The sequence below is a fragment of the Sinocyclocheilus grahami genome, unplaced genomic scaffold, assembly GCF_001515645.1.
Source record: "Sinocyclocheilus grahami isolate Dianchi unplaced genomic scaffold, SAMN03320097.WGS_v1.1 scaffold91.1, whole genome shotgun sequence".
Taxonomy (NCBI): Eukaryota; Metazoa; Chordata; class Actinopteri; order Cypriniformes; family Cyprinidae; genus Sinocyclocheilus; species Sinocyclocheilus grahami.
In genome coordinates this window covers 2,076,539-2,095,492 of record NW_015505270.1, presented here as the reverse complement: position 1 = coordinate 2,095,492, position 18,954 = coordinate 2,076,539, and the positions used below count along the sequence as shown (strand labels likewise).

At 39.3% G+C, this 18,954-nt stretch overlaps 2 protein-coding genes across 6 annotated transcripts in view; one reads left to right on the top strand and one right to left on the bottom strand.

Annotated features, from left to right (window-relative positions):
- LOC107587277 (short transient receptor potential channel 5-like) overlaps positions 1-2,123 on the top strand; it is a 44,449-nt gene extending 42,326 nt beyond the window's left edge. The window contains exon 11 of the mRNA XM_016274995.1: positions 1,185-2,123. Coding sequence (XP_016130481.1) covers positions 1,185-2,024 — 840 coding nt within the window. The 3' untranslated portion in view covers positions 2,025-2,123. The remainder of the gene's footprint in view (positions 1-1,184) is intronic.
- A 4,822-nt stretch (positions 2,124-6,945) lies between these two features.
- Positions 6,946-18,954, bottom strand: part of LOC107587232 (putative bifunctional UDP-N-acetylglucosamine transferase and deubiquitinase ALG13) — a 16,387-nt gene continuing 4,378 nt past the window's right edge. For 2 of the 5 annotated variants that reach the window (XM_016274935.1, XM_016274931.1), the window contains exons 6-24: positions 18,038-18,119; positions 17,722-17,884; positions 16,953-17,022; positions 16,770-16,878; positions 16,610-16,674; positions 16,351-16,451; positions 16,158-16,273; positions 15,647-15,890; positions 15,412-15,525; positions 14,529-14,673; positions 14,084-14,228; positions 12,794-12,829; positions 12,636-12,694; positions 12,306-12,377; positions 12,035-12,221; positions 11,784-11,876; positions 11,656-11,696; positions 10,700-10,883; positions 6,946-7,645 (exon numbers count right to left, since the gene is read on the bottom strand). In XM_016274935.1, the coding sequence (XP_016130421.1) occupies positions 7,365-7,645; positions 10,700-10,883; positions 11,656-11,696; positions 11,784-11,876; positions 12,035-12,221; positions 12,306-12,377; positions 12,636-12,694; positions 12,794-12,829; positions 14,084-14,228; positions 14,529-14,673; positions 15,412-15,525; positions 15,647-15,890; positions 16,158-16,273; positions 16,351-16,451; positions 16,610-16,674; positions 16,770-16,878; positions 16,953-17,022; positions 17,722-17,884; positions 18,038-18,119 (2,307 nt within the window). In that variant the 3' untranslated portion in view covers positions 6,946-7,364. The remainder of the gene's footprint in view (positions 7,646-10,699; positions 10,884-11,655; positions 11,697-11,783; positions 11,877-12,034; positions 12,222-12,305; positions 12,378-12,635; positions 12,695-12,793; positions 12,830-14,083; positions 14,229-14,528; positions 14,674-15,411; positions 15,526-15,646; positions 15,891-16,157; positions 16,274-16,350; positions 16,452-16,609; positions 16,675-16,769; positions 16,879-16,952; positions 17,023-17,721; positions 17,885-18,037; positions 18,120-18,954) is intronic. The other 3 variants (XM_016274933.1, XM_016274934.1, XM_016274932.1) reach the window with 3 other exon arrangements.

Genomic DNA, 18,954 nt, shown 5'->3' with positions numbered 1-18,954 from the left:
CCCCAGTGCATCTACCAACCAAGGAAACGTGAAAAAGATTAACCCAGTCACTTTGCTTTAAGCCTTTTTCTGCAAGCGTCTGAGAAAACGAGCGCGTCTGATTTCGCTCCCTTGGTGACGTGGCCAAGGGATCTCATTATAATATTACCGCCCATAATCTGTAAGTTTATACCCACGGCGGTATAAACACACGGTATTTTGTGTTTTGCAAAGTTTGCTGCTTAAGCTGTTGTGGTGTTCATTCACACGGTTTCTAGATTATTGTGTAGGGTGATCAGATGCATTTTAAATAATTGTTAAAAGCGTCATTGGCCAAAAAACTTACTTTTCACCAAAAAAACAATGACATTAATTGGCTAATCATATCAGCAGCACACGTGAAAGTGTGAATGAGTACTAGTCAGGTGAAATCACTATCATACTAATTAGATTGTAAGAGCAGACTGATTGCTATAAAAGGAGGGAAGAAGCGCTTCCAATCATTGTTAGCAATCTTGTTAGCAATGGTTACCTCCAAAGAAACACGTGTAGCCATCATCACTTTGCATCAAAATGGCCTCACATGCAAAGAAATTGCTACAAAGAATATTGCACACTATCATACTATCATACTAATTAGATTGTAAGAGCAGACTGATTGCTATAAAAGGAGGGAAGAAGCGCTTCCAATCATTGTTAGCAATCTTGTTAGCAATGGTTACCTCCAAAGAAACACGTGTCTTCCACTCAAAATACGCATTTTCAAAATGATATAATAAATGATCTGTGGAGTATTTTGAGCTGAAACTTCACAGACACATTCTGAGGACACCAGAGACTTATATTACATATTGTAAAAGGGGCATAATATGTCTCCTTTAAAGTGTAAAGTGAACTATCCACTAGTATAATATGACAAAACAACAAGTAATTCCACATTAATCCAATTTCCAGCCTGTATGCAACAGGACATTTTGTTGGTTGCTTGGTTTCTATTTTGTGACACCATCATCTCCTGTATATTAAACATCAGACATTTGGGGAGAGATTGATTATGGAACTCCAGATATGAATCACCCCTAAAGTCTGCAAGGAAAACCATAAGAACCAGAAGTCATGAAGATAGTCATAATGTTAGAATATTTCCTGTAATTAGGTGGTGCAGTTTACGCTCCGGTAATTGAATTCCATTTCTCTGCATTCAGGAACTTAAGCAGGACATCTCCAGCTTCCGCTACGAGGTTCTTGACCTGCTGGGCAACCGTAAACCACCGCGCCGCACATACTCTTCTAGTAGCGAGGCCACTCAGCAGGACGAAACAGCTGAGCCTGAGGAAGAGGAGGGCGAGGAAGACGATAGGCTCAGAGGACCCGGATGTGGGGATGGGGGAGAGTCGTCTAGATCTAAAGCATCTACGTCCTTCTCCCAATGTTACAGGAGAAACCGAGAGTCCCAGTTCAGCGTATCAGCTCTCTTCAAGTCCATGTCGGGACCGGTCAGAGGCAGACCGGAAAGCAATGGCTTGAGGAACAACATATCCCACTCCTCTGCATTTGTGCGGACCAGCAGCCGTCTGCAGCGCTTTTCGCGTTCCAAGAAAAACTCTTTGCCACGCTTGGGAATGCTAATGTCTCGTATGAACGGACACATCCCGGACCAACATGCGGAGACCAAGGGAGATCAAAAGTCTGCATACAGCATTTCAGACAGCGTACCGCAAACATCTTGGCATGGTCCCCAGGTGCTGTCGAAGGGAACACAGAGCGAGATGCACCTGCACACACTGGGACTGGGACCGGGACCACCAGAGACAGATCAGAACCCAATGCAGACCACATCTCAACGGGCAAACGGCAGGGACAGTCTCCTCCTCCTGCCACCCAGCCACTCGCTGCCCCCGCTGCACTGTGCTTCCAGCCTGACTGCCTCCAGTGCCCAGCTCCTGGCCTCCAGTGATGATCTGTGCCACGGCTGGGTGGGACCCTGTGACAGTTTGAGCTCCTCCAGCTGGGAACAAGACGAGTCGGTTACGACACAGCTGTAGCGGCGAAGTCGGCTCATTAACGTTTCACAGCTTAAGGCAGGGGTCTCCAACCCTGCTCCTAGAGAGCGATCGGCCTACAGATTTCAACTCTAACCCCAATCAAACACACCTGAATTAGTTAAACAAGGTATTCAGAGTTACTTGATAATTACAGGCAGGTGTTTTGGAACTAACATCTGCAGGATGAAGCTCTCCAGGAGCAGAGTTGGAGATCCCTGGCTTAAGGAGACTGGTTCAAAGCTTCGACAGCAGTGAAGGGCCTATGACACTCATACTTCAGAATCTTTATGCTTTGCACACATTGGGCCTTATTCACAAAACACAAGCAGAACCAATTGTGTAAAAACATTCGTAAAACATCAATGCAAGTGTCAGGTCGACCATTTATGTAATGCCTAACCAAACGATTTGGAATTTTGATTGAGGTCACTGGGAATGTACATTCAAAGGTGAAGCATATAATTTCGGATCATCAAGAACTTCAAGGAGAGAGGTTCGACTGCAGTGAAGAAGACTTCAGGACGTCCCAGAGTGTCCAGCAAGTGGAAGGACCGTCTCCTCCTGAGGAGTCAGCTACGGAATCGTGTCACCACCAGTGCAGAGCTTGCTCAGGAATGGCAGCAGGTTGGTGTGAGAGCATCTGCACGCACAGTGAGGTCAAGACTTTTGGACAACGGCCTGGTGTCAAGAAGGGCAGCAAAGAAGCCACTTCTCTCCAAGAAAAACGTCAAGGACAGACTCAAATTCTGCAGGAAGTACAAGGATTGGACAGCAGAAGACTGGTGCAAACTTATTTTCTCTGAGAAAGCTCCCTTCCGACTGTTTGGGACATCTGGAAAATCGATTGTTCGGTGAAGAAAAAAGGTGAAGGCTACCATGAGTCCTGGGACGTGCCAACAGTGAAGCATCCTGAGACCATCAATGTGTGGGGTTGCTTTTCAACCAAGGGAGTGGGCTCTCTCATAATTCTGCCCAAAAACACTGCCATGAATAAAGAATGGTATCAAAATGTCCTGCAAAGAGCAACTTCTCCCAACGATCCATGAGCAATTTGGTGATGATCCGTGCATTTTCCAGCATGATGGAGCACCCTGTCACAAAGCAAGAGTGATAAAGAAGTGGCTCGAAGAACATTACATTGAAATTTTGGATCCGTGGCCAGGCAACTCCCCGGATCTCAATCCCATAGAGAACCTGTGGTCAGTCCTCAAAAGGCGAGTGGACAAGCAGAAGCCCACAAATTGTGATCAACTCCGAGAACTAATAAGGCAAGAATGGATCGCCATCAGTCAGGATTTGGCCCAGAAGCTAATATCCAGCATGCCAGAGCGAATTGCAGAGGTTATGAAGAACAAGGGTCAACACTGTAAATATTGACTCATATTTTTTGGCCAATAAAAGCCTTTAAAACTTATATGCTTATTATTTTTCAGTGTACCATAGAAATATGTGATCCTGGACCACAAAACCAGTCTCAAGTCGCTGGGGTATATTTGTAGCAATAGCCAAAAATACATTGTATGGGTCAAAATTATTGATTTTTCTATTATGCCAAAAATCATTAGGATATCAAGTAAAGATCATGTTCCAAGAAGATATTTTTTTAATTTCCTACCGTAAATATATTAAAACTTAATTTTTGATTGGTAATATGCATTGCTAAGGACTTCATTCGGACAACTTTACAAGCTATTTTCTCAATATTTGGATTTTTTTTTGCACTCTCAGATTCCAGATTTTCAAATAGTTGTATCTCGGCCAAATATTTGTCCTATCCTAACAAACCATACATCAATGGAAAGCTTATTTATTCAGCTTTCATATGATGAATAAATCTCAATTTAGAAAAATTGACACTTATGACTGGTTTTGTTGTCCAGTGTCACATATGTGGAAAAATTATCTACAAATACTGAAGCAGCAGACTTAGCAAAACACAAAATTTATGTCACTGCCAAAACGTTTGGCCATGACTGTACATTTATCATGTTTACATTGTGACCTACAACATTAGTCATTTCACATCCCCACCATTGACGAATCCACTCATATGGTCTTATGGGGTAGTAAAACGTCTCTGCAATCTCTATACAATTCAAGGTGTTAGTAGTAAACAATTTGGGTATTTTTCACATACTGTTTTATGAATTCTGCGAATTTGGACAGTGCCAATTTGACGTACTATGTTTTGCATACTATTAGCAGGGAAGTAAGCATGTCCCGGTGAGGGGACGGTGTTACACTTTTCAGGAAATCAACCTATGAATGTCGTAAGCCACATTTTCATTACAGGGAACATTCAGATAAATAAAATGTCTGGAATTCACCCCCTAGTGGCAGTTGTAATGAACATTTACCCTCACCATGGCAGAAAATGAATAATCAAATATAAACAATAGCTAGCTATGCATATAGGGCAAATGACTACCATTTTTTGGGAACAGACAAAACAAATACAAATATTAATTTTATTCCTTATTGCATTTTTACAACCATTAAGCGTTTTCATTCAATTCAGGTCAACATTGTACATGCGGTCTAATATCGCAAGTTCAAAATTTTGAATACATCCAAAGCTTGAATCGGATCCAAAAAAATTACACATCCGCATATGATCCCATGAGCCTGTGTCTCTCTCCATAGGAGATTAATTAATTCCAGTCTGCCAGACATCATTTGTTATGTGCAGTGCAAAGGTGGCTTTACACATAGTTGACTCTGCATATGACAAAGTAACTGAACATCAAAAGAGAGACACACTTCACCTTTAAATGTAAACATAATATTGGCTCTATTGGCACCTTCTGTGGCTATATTTGAATTTTTATTTTCTTTTTATTTGAATTGTGCAAAATTGTCAGAATATCACAATCAATAAAAATCCCAAAGCAAGCAAAACTTTATAGCCTACACTTCTGAGCTCTTCAAAATATACTTAAGGATGCATCCAAGTGACTCTCAGAAAGCACCCTTAGCAAATGTAGCAACTCTCTCATACAAATCCAATGTAAAATCCTGTGTTTATTTTGCAAGGCTTTAAGTTAGCATTTTAAACAAGAGACATTTACTCTGTATCACAGACCTTCTGCACCGCATGCTCAGTTCTGGATGCTGTAACATTCTTAATCATCAATGCTAGTGCAATATTTTTGAAAACAAGCTCAAAATGCAAATGATCGTATGTGTACTATAGAAAGTCCTTTTCGGAAATCAGAAGTGGAAGTAGAACCAATATATGAAATATAATATCTGAAACAATGCAAGTTATTTACTGATCTTGAAGTGACATTATTGTATCAGAAGATACAGGTAACAGGATGTGGACCTTAATATATATGCATCTTTGTCTGCATTGAACAAATGTTTTTAAAGGTCACCAAATGGTTTCAAATATGCTACAAAAATTATGCATCTATGTGACTGGTAATAGCTTTTCATTTGTTTTTCACAAAAGTTTTATAGCAAATGGTATTAAGTAGTGAGTTGGCTCCTAAAACACAATGCATGATCAAATATTTAGCGTTTGTGGAAGCTCAATACCAGGAGCTACTGTAGAGTTAGTTTTTCTTATGACGGTCTCTAGACTCTGAACCCATCACAAATAATACACTTTCTGTTGTGGGTTAGTAACCTCTCACTTGTGTTGCTTTATGATGGTATTAATTTATGCTGTCAGTTATCTACAGTAAATTCTAAACTTTTTTTTGAAAGTTTTCTAAAATTATTTTTCTATTCTTTTTTTGACATTAAGGGTAAACTTTTGTTAAAATTCATGTCAAAGTTATGGGTGGAGATTTTTATACCTTTATTTAAAACAGAAGCTTTAGTGGTTTTCTATTTCATTTTTTGTTTGTGGTCACATGATAAATCATATCTGGGTTAACATTGCTAATGATTGAAACAGCACTTTTGCTGCTCTTAAAGTCTACATTTTCCTGGTGTTATTGTGCATGCTATTGAAAAAGTTAATATAATCTTTCTTTGAAATATAATATCTTGCTTTGCCTCTCAAATGACTTTGCCTTTCAGTTGATGTCACAGAGGCCACACAAGCTTTTGGTTAACATTAAGGCATTTGTTTAGGCTACTATTTTAGGGAAAAGAAATTGCTATGATGGGAACTGGGACACAATGAGATGCACTCAAGCAAGTGAACCGCAAGGCAAAAACAAAGTTTAAATAAAGTAAGACCAGGAAACCAGACAAAAGGTCTCTCCACATATTACTCAAGTTAAAAACAGTTAAATTATACAATTTCTTTTTTGTGTTTCATTAGTCATTAGCTAGTAAGCTAACAGCTTAGCTCAGCACTAACTGGTTAAAAAAAAAAAAAAAAGCATCAAGCAAAGAAAAGGGGTTCATCTAATATGGTCTGACTTCTGAAATAAAATTCCCAATTATGATTAAATCAAGTCCCAATAGATAAAGGGTTCCACGTGTTAATATCCTGTTTTATGTGGAAATGCATCATATTCAAGTAAAATGGGCAGCTTTAAAGATCAGATTGTGAAAACATGAGTAAAAGTCATACACTAAACTGTCAAGCAACTGCATGATTATCCATGAAATAAATTGTAACCAGTCCATCTAACATACCATTACTTACAAATAGCCAAATAATTCATTTCTTAATTCAGATTCACAAACACAACAATTCAACCATTCTGTCTCCTACGTTCACCAAGGCTGCATCCATTTGAGCAAAAATACAGTAAAAACAGTAATATTTCACAATATTACTTTATCAAAGTTGTTTTTAAATTATTTTGTAAAACGACATTTAATCCTGTGATCAAATCTTATAATATTGGTTGCTACACTTTCCTTTTTGGGATCCTTCAAATAGTAAGTTTATTTCCTTCATAGAAATAAGTTTTAGCTTGTAACCTTAAAATGGATTTGGAAACAACTTGATTTGGTTTCTATTTTTTTTTTTATTTGTGCAGCTATAATAAGTGACTTTTTTTGACAGATATACAACAGACAATGGTTTCCTAAGACTCGAACTTCTGGTGTGTTGCTAAACTACTACATTCTGGAAGCGTGCAAACATTTGTAAAAGCAAATGAGAAGGGAACTCTAATTACATTTAGAATCATGTCACCTTTTAAAATCCTCAAATAATTAGGAAAAAAGTCCAATGTATGCTTATTAAATTAGTGAAATGATGTTGATTGGGGAGAGAATGTGCAGGGTGGTAAAAGCACACCTACTCGGTCCTGCATTTCTATTTAAGTACTGAGTAACACTGCAGGATCCCTGAATAACCATTTGTCTGCGAAAACAATACAGAACTAACAACTGAACATAAACGGGAACATTTCTGCTGTTAAACAAGACTTAGACAAACTGTGAGTGTGGCATATGGGTGGGGTGGGTGGGGGTGGTGATGTAGTTGATGGGGGGGTGAGAGGAGGAGGGGCAGTATGTGGCGTGCTGCATGCGGGGGTGTGGGCTGGCACCAGGAGTCCAGGGCGTGAGGTAGTGGTATGTTGTGGAGAGCACAGGCATGTAGGGCTCATAGGAGGGGTGAGGGGGCTGCTGACCGCACTGCTCCTGCACCAGGGGGTAGAAAACCGTGCCGGAGACCACCGCAGGAGGGCTTTCCATGGCCAGAGTGCCTGAGGCTGGTTAAGCATGGGTGTGAGTGTACAAGGGCTGCCCCGACTAAAGATTTTTCTAGCAGTCATTCAAGTCATTGGTCGACTAATTGCATGTTTATATACATTTAATTACTTAAATATATACCATAATGAGCCTTTAATATATAGCCTATGAAGTGCACGTATAAAGCTTGCTGCAAAGCAACGACAAAACTAATAACTATGAATGTGTCAAAAAAATTGCATGGAAATAATTTAATAATAAACTAATATTTTTTGAGTCTGCGTCGGCTGCAAAGATGAAGTCAACAATGCTGATATGTCGCAGTAAAGTGGACGTGCCTTTACAGAGAAATGCACCTTTCGGATACACAATCATATACGGATTACATAATCAGACAGTATTTTTTTTCAATTTTAATTGGTTCATTTAAAGGGATTGTTCACCCAAAAATGAAGATCACCCCATGATTTACTCACCCTCAAGCCATCCTAGGTGTATATGACTTTCTTCTTACGAATACAATCGGAGTTACATTAAAAATGTCCTGCCTCTTCCAAGTAAGATGGCAGTGAATGGGAGGTGAGATTCAACATTTACATTTCGTCATTTAGCAGACGCTTTTATCCAAAGCGACTTACAAATGAGGACAATGGAAGCAATCAAAATCAACAAGAGAGCAATGATCTGCAAGTGCTATAACAAGTCAAAGCTTAACGCAGTACACGTTCACTTTTTTTTTATTTTTTATTATATAATAAATAAAAAGAACACTGATAGAATAGAAAAAGAATAGAACAAGCTAGTGTTAGACGCCTTTTTTGCTTGTTAATGGTATAAATAAAAACAAACAAATAGATAATACAAAAATATAAGAATTTTTTTTTTTTTTAAAGAAAAACAAGCAGTTAGTAAGTAAATAGAGTGCAAGTCTAAAAGGGGCAGTTTTTTTGTTTTTTAAAGAACAGAATTATAATAGAGTGCTAGAGTTAGAGGGTCAAATAAAGATGGAAGAGATGTGTTTTTAGCCGATTCTTGAAGATGGCTAAGGACTCAGCTGCTCGGATTGAGTTGGGCAGGTCATTCCACCAGGAGGGAACAGTTCATTTAAAAGTCAGTGAAAGTGATTTTGTGCTTCTTTGGGATGGCACAATCAAGCGACGTTCACTTGCAGAACGCAAGCTTCTAGAGGGCACATATGTCTGAAGTAATGAATTTAGGTAAAGGGGTGCAGAGCCAGTGGTGGTTTTGTAGGCAAACATTAATGCCTTGAATTTTATGCGAGCAGCTATTGGTAGCCAGTGCAAATTGATAAACAGAGGTGTGATGTGCATTCTTTTCGGCTCATTAAAGATTAATCTTGCAGCCACGTTCTGGATTAATTGTAAAGGTTTGACAGAACTGGCTGGAAGACCTGCCAAGAGAGCACTGAAATAGTCCAGCCTGGACAGAACAAGAGCTCGAACAAGTAGTTGTGAAGCATGTTCCGAAAGGAAAGGGCCTGATCTTCTTGATGTTGAATAAAGCAAATCTGCAGGACCGGATGGTTAAATTGTGATGAAACGATGGGTTTGCTGGAACCACAAGCAGTTCGGTCTTAGCCAGGTTGAGTTGAAGGTGATGGTCCTTCATCCAGCAAGAAATGTCTGTTAGACAAGCTGAGATGCGAGCAGCTATCGTCAGATCATCAGGATAGTTAATAATATAGTCAATAGTCCAATAATAATAATAGTCCAATAAAAGTTCATTAATCTATCATAAAACATACTCTGCTAACTGTCATATGCAAATAGCATAGGACATAGGTATAGCGTAAGCTTCGGTGAGAATACGCTATTCTTGCGAGAGCCAAGTTTTGTTTACAGGACCAAAGGAAGCAAAGTTTCCATTGTTTAGCAAAGGAAAACAAGTCTCCTCCAGGCTTATATCGAAATCCTCTGACATTTTTCTTTACAAATCCTCATTTTGTACTTTTAATTCATGACCGGTGTTTTGTTTTGCTCTCTCCTCTGCACTTCTGCGTTCGTCACCTCGTTCGACTATGTTCTACGTCATCCGCTGGAACGGCCTCTCTTGTATGAGCAAACGATTTAGTGTAAGCTAGAGATTACATTTTATAAATAAGATTTAAATATGGATATTTTTCTTACAAAAATGCATTGATTTGCTCAAGGAGTCTTTTATTAATCCCCCGGAGCCGTGTGGAGTACTTTTTATGATGGATTTATGCACTTCTATTGGACTATTGAATCTCACCTCCCATTCACTGCCATTATAAAGCTTGGAAGAGCAAGGACATATTTTAATATAATTCCGATTGTATTTGTCGGAAAGAAGAAAGTCATATACACCTGGGATGGCTTGAGGATGAATAAATCATGGGGTAATTTAAATTTTTAGGTAAACTATCCCTTTAAACCTACACATTTCAAGCTTTCTCTAGATATATTTCTCACATCTGTTAGGCAAGCAGCCTATACGCTGAGTTTCGGTTCTTTTTTGTGACGTGCTCCAGTTCACAGAGACCGAGATGGCAGAAAGTGCATTGTGAGTGTACTTCACAAAGAAAAGTGGACCCTTTGCAGATTCGAACAATGTATTACTCTTATCTGTATGAGCAAAAATTATAGTTGTTTCCACTGATCTTGGGAAAAAAAAAAAAAAGATTGCGTCAGCGCCTCCATGTCCTGCAGTAAGCACGCTAATAGCTTCCACACTCCACACAAACACTTGGATACGCACCTAATAGCACATTTATCTAGGTTAATGTTAGAGCGAGCGGCCATATACCTGTAAGTTGCTACTACTACACGTTTCACTTTCGAATGATAAACCATATTTGAGGTCTGTGAATGATAGGCGAACATTTGAATTTCCTGCCCGAGATACCGCGATTACCTCATGGACCAGCCGTTAACGATAGATCTGCAACAAATAACATTTGTTCATGTTTAGTTGTCTATTAGGGGGGCAGCCCTAGAGTGTACAGTGTAGAAAAGAGTAGATGTTTGACAAGCTCAAGATGGATGTGAAAGCTGAGAATGTGGAGTCTTGTGGTAGTGATGCCTTACCATTGCTGGGCACGTCTCCTTGTGGATGCGGGCACATGCGGACAGGATCAGAGTAGGCCTGGGGGACTGTGTGGTCAGCAGTGGGAACAGTGCTCTGGTACGGCTGGAACTGAGCATCTGCGACAGGCTGCGAATACACCTGCTGCATCTGCACCATAGAGTGCCAGTAACTCTGCTGATACCACTGGAACACAAAAACATCAGTATGAATACAAAATACTGAATACAGAAACATCAGTATGTCACAAAAAGCAATTAAACGTTTAAGGTCATCAAGGACAGTAAGCCACATTATTTGGTTTCTGCTGACAATTGTTACTTTAGTATTATCTAACCTGTGATTGGTGTAATATCGAAGGGCTAATGTCTTTGTTGTAAAGTGGTTTACTGCTGTTTATGCATGAGTGAATCAAGCCAGTGACTAAACGATCAATGTCACATGGTCCCTGTAAGTAGCATGAAAATCTGTTCTCTATATTGTGATTTTCATATACAGAAAGCTGTAAAAATACAGTATAACTTTGAGAGAGTTTCACGTGTAATGCTCATTTCAAATGCATAGATGTTAGCCAATCATAACAGTGTGTGTTTACATTCAAGTTCTAATACGTTTACTCTAAGTTTCAACCCCTTCCAATAAAGAGCTCAAATCAGAGACTAAATTTAGGGTTTACCTAAATAATGAATTTTGAAATGATGGAATTGTTTTTGGAAAAAAATAAAAATAAATACTAAGATAAGTGCACCACAAGAAAAATTATAAAATAATTTTTAAAATGTTTAATTAAGTTTTAAATTATGATTTTTGTCAGTATTATTAATATTCATTCATATTTTTTGTGGCTCATAAGACGTCACTGCATTTAATTGTTATAGATGCCACAATATGACTTTTTCAGTATTATTAATATTTCAAATCCTAAAATGTGGAGATCAAAAGCAAAATGCTCACGTACCTGAACCCCCAAATTGTAGTAGTACTGGAGCACTTTGCAATCTGAGGGGGAATTTTTTTTTAGAAATAACACAAATATGTAGAAAAAAAATTATGCACAAATATTTAACAGAGGTGGTTCCCTCTGACCTCTTGGAAGGTCACTGCCATTGGGGTCATAAGAGTAGGGTGGAGGAGGCGCCATGGCAACTGGCTCGCCCAGCTCATTGACAAACCACGGAACTGCTCAGGAAAAACAGTGTGGATAAAACTACACAATGACTACAGAGGGAAGTGTGTCTTGATTAATCTCCTTTGCCAACACATTAGTATTTGATGATTGTACATGACAATCACTACATTAGTTAAAAAAGTTAGACAAAACAACCATAACTGTATACCAGGCCTGCCCAGAGTATTCTGAGATGGTGGCTGTCCAGGCGTTAAGATGATGTTGTTGGGCTGCAGTGAGTTTGGAGGGGTCTGGGAGCTCCCAGTGGATGAAGAGGAAGAGTTTGATGTGAAGATCGCAGCCGGGGCAGAGTTGATTTGTTGAGAAGAGGAGAGGACAGAAGACTTCACAACCACCTGAAAAGATTTAGTTACACACGTCCCCTCCAAGGCAGAACACAACTGTTTAACAAATGTATAAATACGGTGAACAATGCATGCCTGTTGTGAGTAACTGTAGGTAGCGACACCCTCTTGTGGCGACCCGGCACGAGAATTTCCTTCCTGAATGGTCTGCAAAATGTCAAAATTCAATCGGATCTCTATTTATTGTAAAAGTAATTTTAAACATTTCCACACACTCATCTAATGAGTGAAGTCATATTTTCTGTATTCTTAAATAAAAAGGAAAAACAGAAGTTGGTTTAGGAGAGATTGTGCAGAGCTGTCAGAGCACATCTTCTCCATGTTCCCCCATTGGAACTCATGTCAGCCACATCATTAGCATTTTGGTGGACATTTTTGACGATTAAGAAGATTGGAAGACAGTACCAGATTGGTGGTAGACTCTGCTGCTGCAGCATACACCGATGGACTCTGATATCCTGCCTCTGCAATACAGAAGCATGATGTTTTAATATCAGTGCACACAATGACAAGAGCATAATGCTGAAATTTCACAAACACAATGTAATCATTAATGAACTAACCTGCAGCAGAGTAGATGTACTCCTCAGAGTATTCACCTAGTCAGGACAAAGAGTTAAAATTAACCACCATCAACCACAACACATATGGGCCGTGTAAAAACTTAGTGAGCTGCCTTTTGGCCATCATGGGGATAACCCCAAAGCAAAGAGCAGTGAAACAGCACACTTCCACTTTTCCGTACAAATCATCAACATGTACATGAAATCAATTGCAGGCATGAATTTGGTCTTGGGGGACCTGAATAGTGTGTAATTCCACTTTTTTTTTTATACTGATGTCAGACCTTGTTGAAAACTAAAATGGAAGACGACACCATGCAAGGTCCATTAACTAGAATTAATGAGTTTTTAAATAAATGTTTACCCAATTATCAGAGCCACATTTGACAACATGGATCAGCAAAAAAGCAATACCTGAGTGAAGGGCACTAAAAAGCATCTATGGTTCATAGTTTCATCCAAATAAAAATGTACTGTACCACAAATATTGATGACTAGGGGTGTTGCAATATACCAGTATTGATGATGCGCAGTAAAAGAAATGCCGTTTACATGGATCAGGGGTTCTCAAACTTTTTGGGGCCAGGGACCCCATACAGGGGAGAAATTTTTCCAAAGACCACATTATAATTGTACATTATATAATTATATACTAATTAAATTTGTACCATTTTAATATTTCTGGCCCCCCCACCATATCACAACAGTAATATATTTGTCAAAATTTGAAGTTAAACCAAACTTTTGTGGTGGCTCGTTGTGAAGACCTTTGAGTTTCAGTTTGTATATAACAATAGGTTTTAATCAAATGAAATGCTATGTTCATGTCTCATATAGTGAGATGGCAGACGAGCATCACATGTGCACAGTAGTCAAAACACCACCATTTATTCAAATGAAGACTTTATATTTACATAGCTGCCTTTTTGCGATTTAATATTCACATACACTAGTCCATAAAGCAATTTGATTAAATGTAGTCATAATTTGGATTAAATCATCCCAGATTTTCACGAAATTACACGTTATATAGTAAATTATTATTTTTTTTTTTTTGGACTGGGTTCTGTCTGTGTTTTCCTCATTGTGGAAATCATAGGTCACTAAAATTATTTTGCAGACCCCTCACCCTTGGCTATGGGTCACAGCCCCCCCCAGGTGTTCATGGACCCCACTCTGAGAACTCCTGATATAGATATCTGACAATGTGAGTAGCTGTCAGCTCATTTGGTTTTGACACAGAGCCATGGAACATTCAGAGCTAAACCACCGGCGAGGTTTTGGCTGTACCTTGGTCGCCAGCATTACTCCTCTCATCAGGGTCCTCCTCTGATGATGTCATGGGCTGCTTGCCTGAGGGAGGTATTGGACTGGGAACTCTTGGCACCCAGTAAGCAGTGGCTCCTGGAATCATGGGGCTGGAGACTGCTTGACTCTTCAGATACACACAGTGAGACGGACAGAACAGTGATCTTAGCATCAAAGCCTAAAAGGCCTGTTCACACCAAAGACAATAACTATACATTTTTAATGATCCTTCTGATTTTATGTGAATAGGGAATCCACTTTACTTTAAAGAGCTTGAGCATTTCAAGAGGCATATCATAAGTGCAGTTTGTGCTTTTAACAAACAATGGCATTATGCGTTCATGCAGACAGCAATGTAGCTATCATTCTTGGTGTGAACGGGCCTTAATACTCCCATCTGTTAGTGAAGTAGAACTGGGTGTCTCACTGGTATCGGCGAGAAGGCATTCTCATCAGTCTCTTCAATTTCATAGAAGGTGATACTTCCCTCTATGTCCTGGGTTTCCGCTCCTGGCTCAGGGACACAGCTCAGACACTCTTTATTCAGAGCGTGCATCTGCCGCCGCCGACTCCTATATATACACAATTGAAGCTGAATAAAAGGGGTTTACGGAGCAAAGAGAAGATTCAGCTGAAATATCTTGAGATATTGAAAATGATGCAATGGATTCACGGAAAACAAAATTTAACAAAGGAACATGAGAAAGTCTGTTCTTTGGCTGATTCCGAAAGCTGAAAAAGTTGAGGCTGGTCATTGTGTTTAAATGCATTGTTTTGTCTAACCTTTCAACTTTTCTAGTGAGAAATTAGTACTGTAATGACTATTCTTACTATAGGCAGCCCAAGAATTTGGAGATATACTTGTCTCTGACTGCATAAACATTCATATTTCTTTGTTTTTCTTCTAGAAATAATTGATTTAAAAAGGAAGAAGCTGGAAATTATTAATTTGGAAAATGTCTTCACTGCCATTTTCTATGCAACAACCTGTCAAGTGTAATTTTGGCAGGTAAACTAAAGGGTAATGTCTTTTTCAAATTCAATTAAAGAGTTCAAATTCTAGTTTCAACAGGAAATGTGTAAATACAAAAAGAAAATGTGTTAAACCATTTCATATAGCCTTTTAAGTCATAGTTCCTTATTTTCACAACCCATTTTTTAATGTTGAATGTCAATTTAAGTTGAATGAATAAATAAATAAATACCCAGTTACAAAATATATTAATACATTATACTGAAGAGGTTCATCATAGTGTCATTCTTAGCATTATCCATTTCTGATGTATATGTTCAAGTAAATGTTTTCCTACCGAGACCTGTACGAGTAGTTATCAAAACTCTGGTAGCAGCGCTTGCTGGGACTGGGATAATAGGCTATGTCTGGTCCAATAAGATGGTGTCGGTTCAGGAATCGGGTCGAACTTCTGGCCAAAACATGTGTGGTGAAAGAACCACAAAAATAGATTCATCCAATGAGTAAGGAAAGGACATATGTTTAGAAGATACAACAATAAATAAGCATCTGTAAATAATTTTGTGTCTAACCTGGGTGGGGCGTAGCCACGTGGTGGTCTAGTTGAAAGGTGGGGTCGGTAGTGTTCATAGGCCAGACCTGCAGGAGATGGAGCGGGACCGTGTACCCCTGGAGAACGGACAGGATGAATGTTTCCTGGCACGGTCTGCAGACGGGGAGGTAAGCCAGGCTGAGGACGACTGAAAGACACTGCCATCAACATCTCCTTACCACGAGGTTTCCTGAAGTACCGTCTCCGTCCACGCAGCTCTGGGTCTTTAAAGGGGAATACTTTCATGACCCAGAAATATCTAATCTGATCATTCATGTGCCCTGCTAATTACTCGGATATCTACAAGTAATAGACCTATAAATTTATCAGCCACAACAATAAACCCCCTTGTCAAAGTCACTCTGATCTTTTTGCTTGCCCATTGAACACATGAAAGAAAAGATAAGTGTGTGAAAATATATATACACACTAAATTAAAGAAAACTCAAGACTGTACAACCAAATACAAATTAAGTCGAAAAGAGGCAGACCTAGCTCTCCAGGGTACTGCTCTGGATGGTTGTAGGAATTTCCCTTTCTGCTTGGTGTGATGTTCCATGCTGGCACAGGATTCACTGGCTTCAGATTGGTCAGGGGAACCAGGTGCCTAGAGGAGCCAAAGAGGATGTTTAAAGATTCTCATTGATGTTTGCCTGTGAGAAAGCACAAATGGTCATAGCTTACTTTTCTCCAAGCTCCTCAATGAACACGGTCACAGCAGTGGTCTGAGTCCCTACTTCTTGAATGAATGCATTGTAGTACTTCCCTTTTGGATCCAAGCGGACCTGGAAAACAAAGAATTGTATCAGAAATAGGATCCATTATTATAAAAAATAAAAATACATAACAGGAGTCGGTTTTGTCAAAAGAAGTGACAAATGAAAAATGGCATGCCAGCTTGCAATATGTTTACACTTAACCCCGAAGAAAGGTTTTGTCCCACCTGACACTTATCTCCTAAAAAGTACTGTCTGCCAGCAAACACCATGTAATCAGTCTTCTGTAGCTCTATAACACAGTATTATCACAAAGCACATCACAAACAATACTCCTAAATTAGGGTAACAACAATTTAAGCTCTTAAAAAGTAACTATAAACTGACCTTTGCGGGCGTCTTGCCACACATCAAACTCCACGTTGCGGTACAGCTCTGGCTCTAAGGCCTTCAGTACCTTGTATGGCAGTGCCAGTTTTCCTGACCCTTCTGTGGCCTGGTGCAGAGAAATCCTGTCAAATACTGATGAAAGTGCAACATCTTAATCTTTTCAATTATGGTCTTAGCCACCTTCTGGTCCTCAGCTCCAGCTTTGGTTTTGTCTTCCAATCGGCTGTGACCACTCAACTCCCATTCTTCTCTGGAACAACGAAGTCATGAAAAGTACATAAACTGACATTCTTTGGTAAAACACAAAATTAATTCTAAAAGATGTAAGCATATAATGGCCAGAAGTGTTGGAGAAGCTACTTGCTACTACCTGTAACATGTCAAGCTACAAACTACTCTAATTTCTAAGTTAAACTACCATCAAGCTACAATCTTTAGAAAAAGTACAATACTGTTCAAAGCTTTGGAGTCTGTACTATATAAATGATGAATTTATTTGATCACAAATCACTCTTTTTACTGTATTTATTGAAATATCATTTAAAATGTTTTGTTACTATCTTTTTTTTTTAAATAAATCTTACATATGCCTTGGAATATTATCACACACGCAGTATGGACTATTTCTGTAGGTGCTTTTTCTGCATTTTTGGAGCTTCACAGCCCCAGCCCTGATTCATTTTCATTTTATAGTAAAGAGCAGCCAAGACATTCTGCAAACATCTCCTTATTGTGTTTCATGTGGGTCTGAACATCATGAGGATGAATAAATTACAGAATTTTGACATCTGCGTCAACCATTTGTTTACGATCTATACTCGCAAGGCATGCATCTGTCAATTTTTTCCATGATGAAACAACACTTTGCATTTAAAAGAGTCATCAAGAAAGACAAAGGGTAAGATAAAGGAAGCATAGAGTACAAAGACAACAACAAACAAGAGAAGACCTCTGAGGGCGGTCTTCTGGAGTATCGTAGCCAGCGTCCTCACTGCACATAGACTGGCTGTTTCGGTATCGCCGTCCCCCTCCTTTGAATCCCTCCATCACCACCTGCAGCTCTTCTTCCTCAACTCCCAGAACACGCGTGTATAACAGTTCATACAAAAGGGCTGAAAAAATAAAAACAGCACATACAACATTCCAGTACTGTGATGTTACAATACAGAGCAAAATGTTTACCGTTTGGATTGTTCAGGATGTATTAATAATAATAATAATAATTATTAATCATGGGATTCAGGCTTGATGAACTGCTAACTCACCCTGACATACTGCAGCATCCACTGGATAGTTCTTGGGGTAAACAATGTCATAGTGGCCGTTGTTTGAGCAACACAGCAAAATCTGTGGAGTCGAATTCTGGTAAATGTGCTGGGAACCATAATGAACACTGCACAAATTACACCGTATTGATCAAAAGAGTAAAGGGGGAAAAAAAACACACTAAAACTATGTCATCTTATTTCTTCACATTTCAAAGGAGATGCAGAACAGAAGATTGTGTGAATGCTGCCAACAAAAAAAAACAAATTATCTCAGTCATCCCACCCTCATGATATACATATTGTACACTAAAGTATCTAGAGCTGATGGATTCCACCAGATCCTCCCTCATTTGATGGCCATTACGTAACTTCTGGAGTCAGGGGTCCAGCTTCCCAGGCGGCTACCACGAGAGCTTCAATGGAATAACTTCTCGCTTAGATTCATGGTATTAAAGGGGTCATATGATGAGATTAAAATTTTTCCTTTCTCTTTGGAGTGTTACAAGCTCTTGGTGCATAAAGAAGATCTGTAAAGTTGCTAAGACCAAAGTCTCAAATCCAAAGAGATATTCTTCATAAAAGTTAAGAGTCACCCACGCCTACCTAAAACGCTCGTTCTAACACGCCCCCACATGTCTACGTCACGATGTGGGAAGATTTGCATAACGCCGCCCAAATGTTCACGCAAAGAAAGAATGCGTAACTTTTATTCTCGCTGTAGTATTGTTGCCGCCATGTCGTGAAGGCACTGTGTGATTCATTGTGAAAGCAAAACTTCTTTGTTTGGCCTTCCAAAAGAGGACGATATCCACTTCGTCATGCCTAGAGCTGATCCGTGCTGGTTGCGGAGGAAATACAACTTTGCGCTGTGGATCGCCGGGTCGGCTTTCACCGTGGACGAAGCGGAGTCCAGC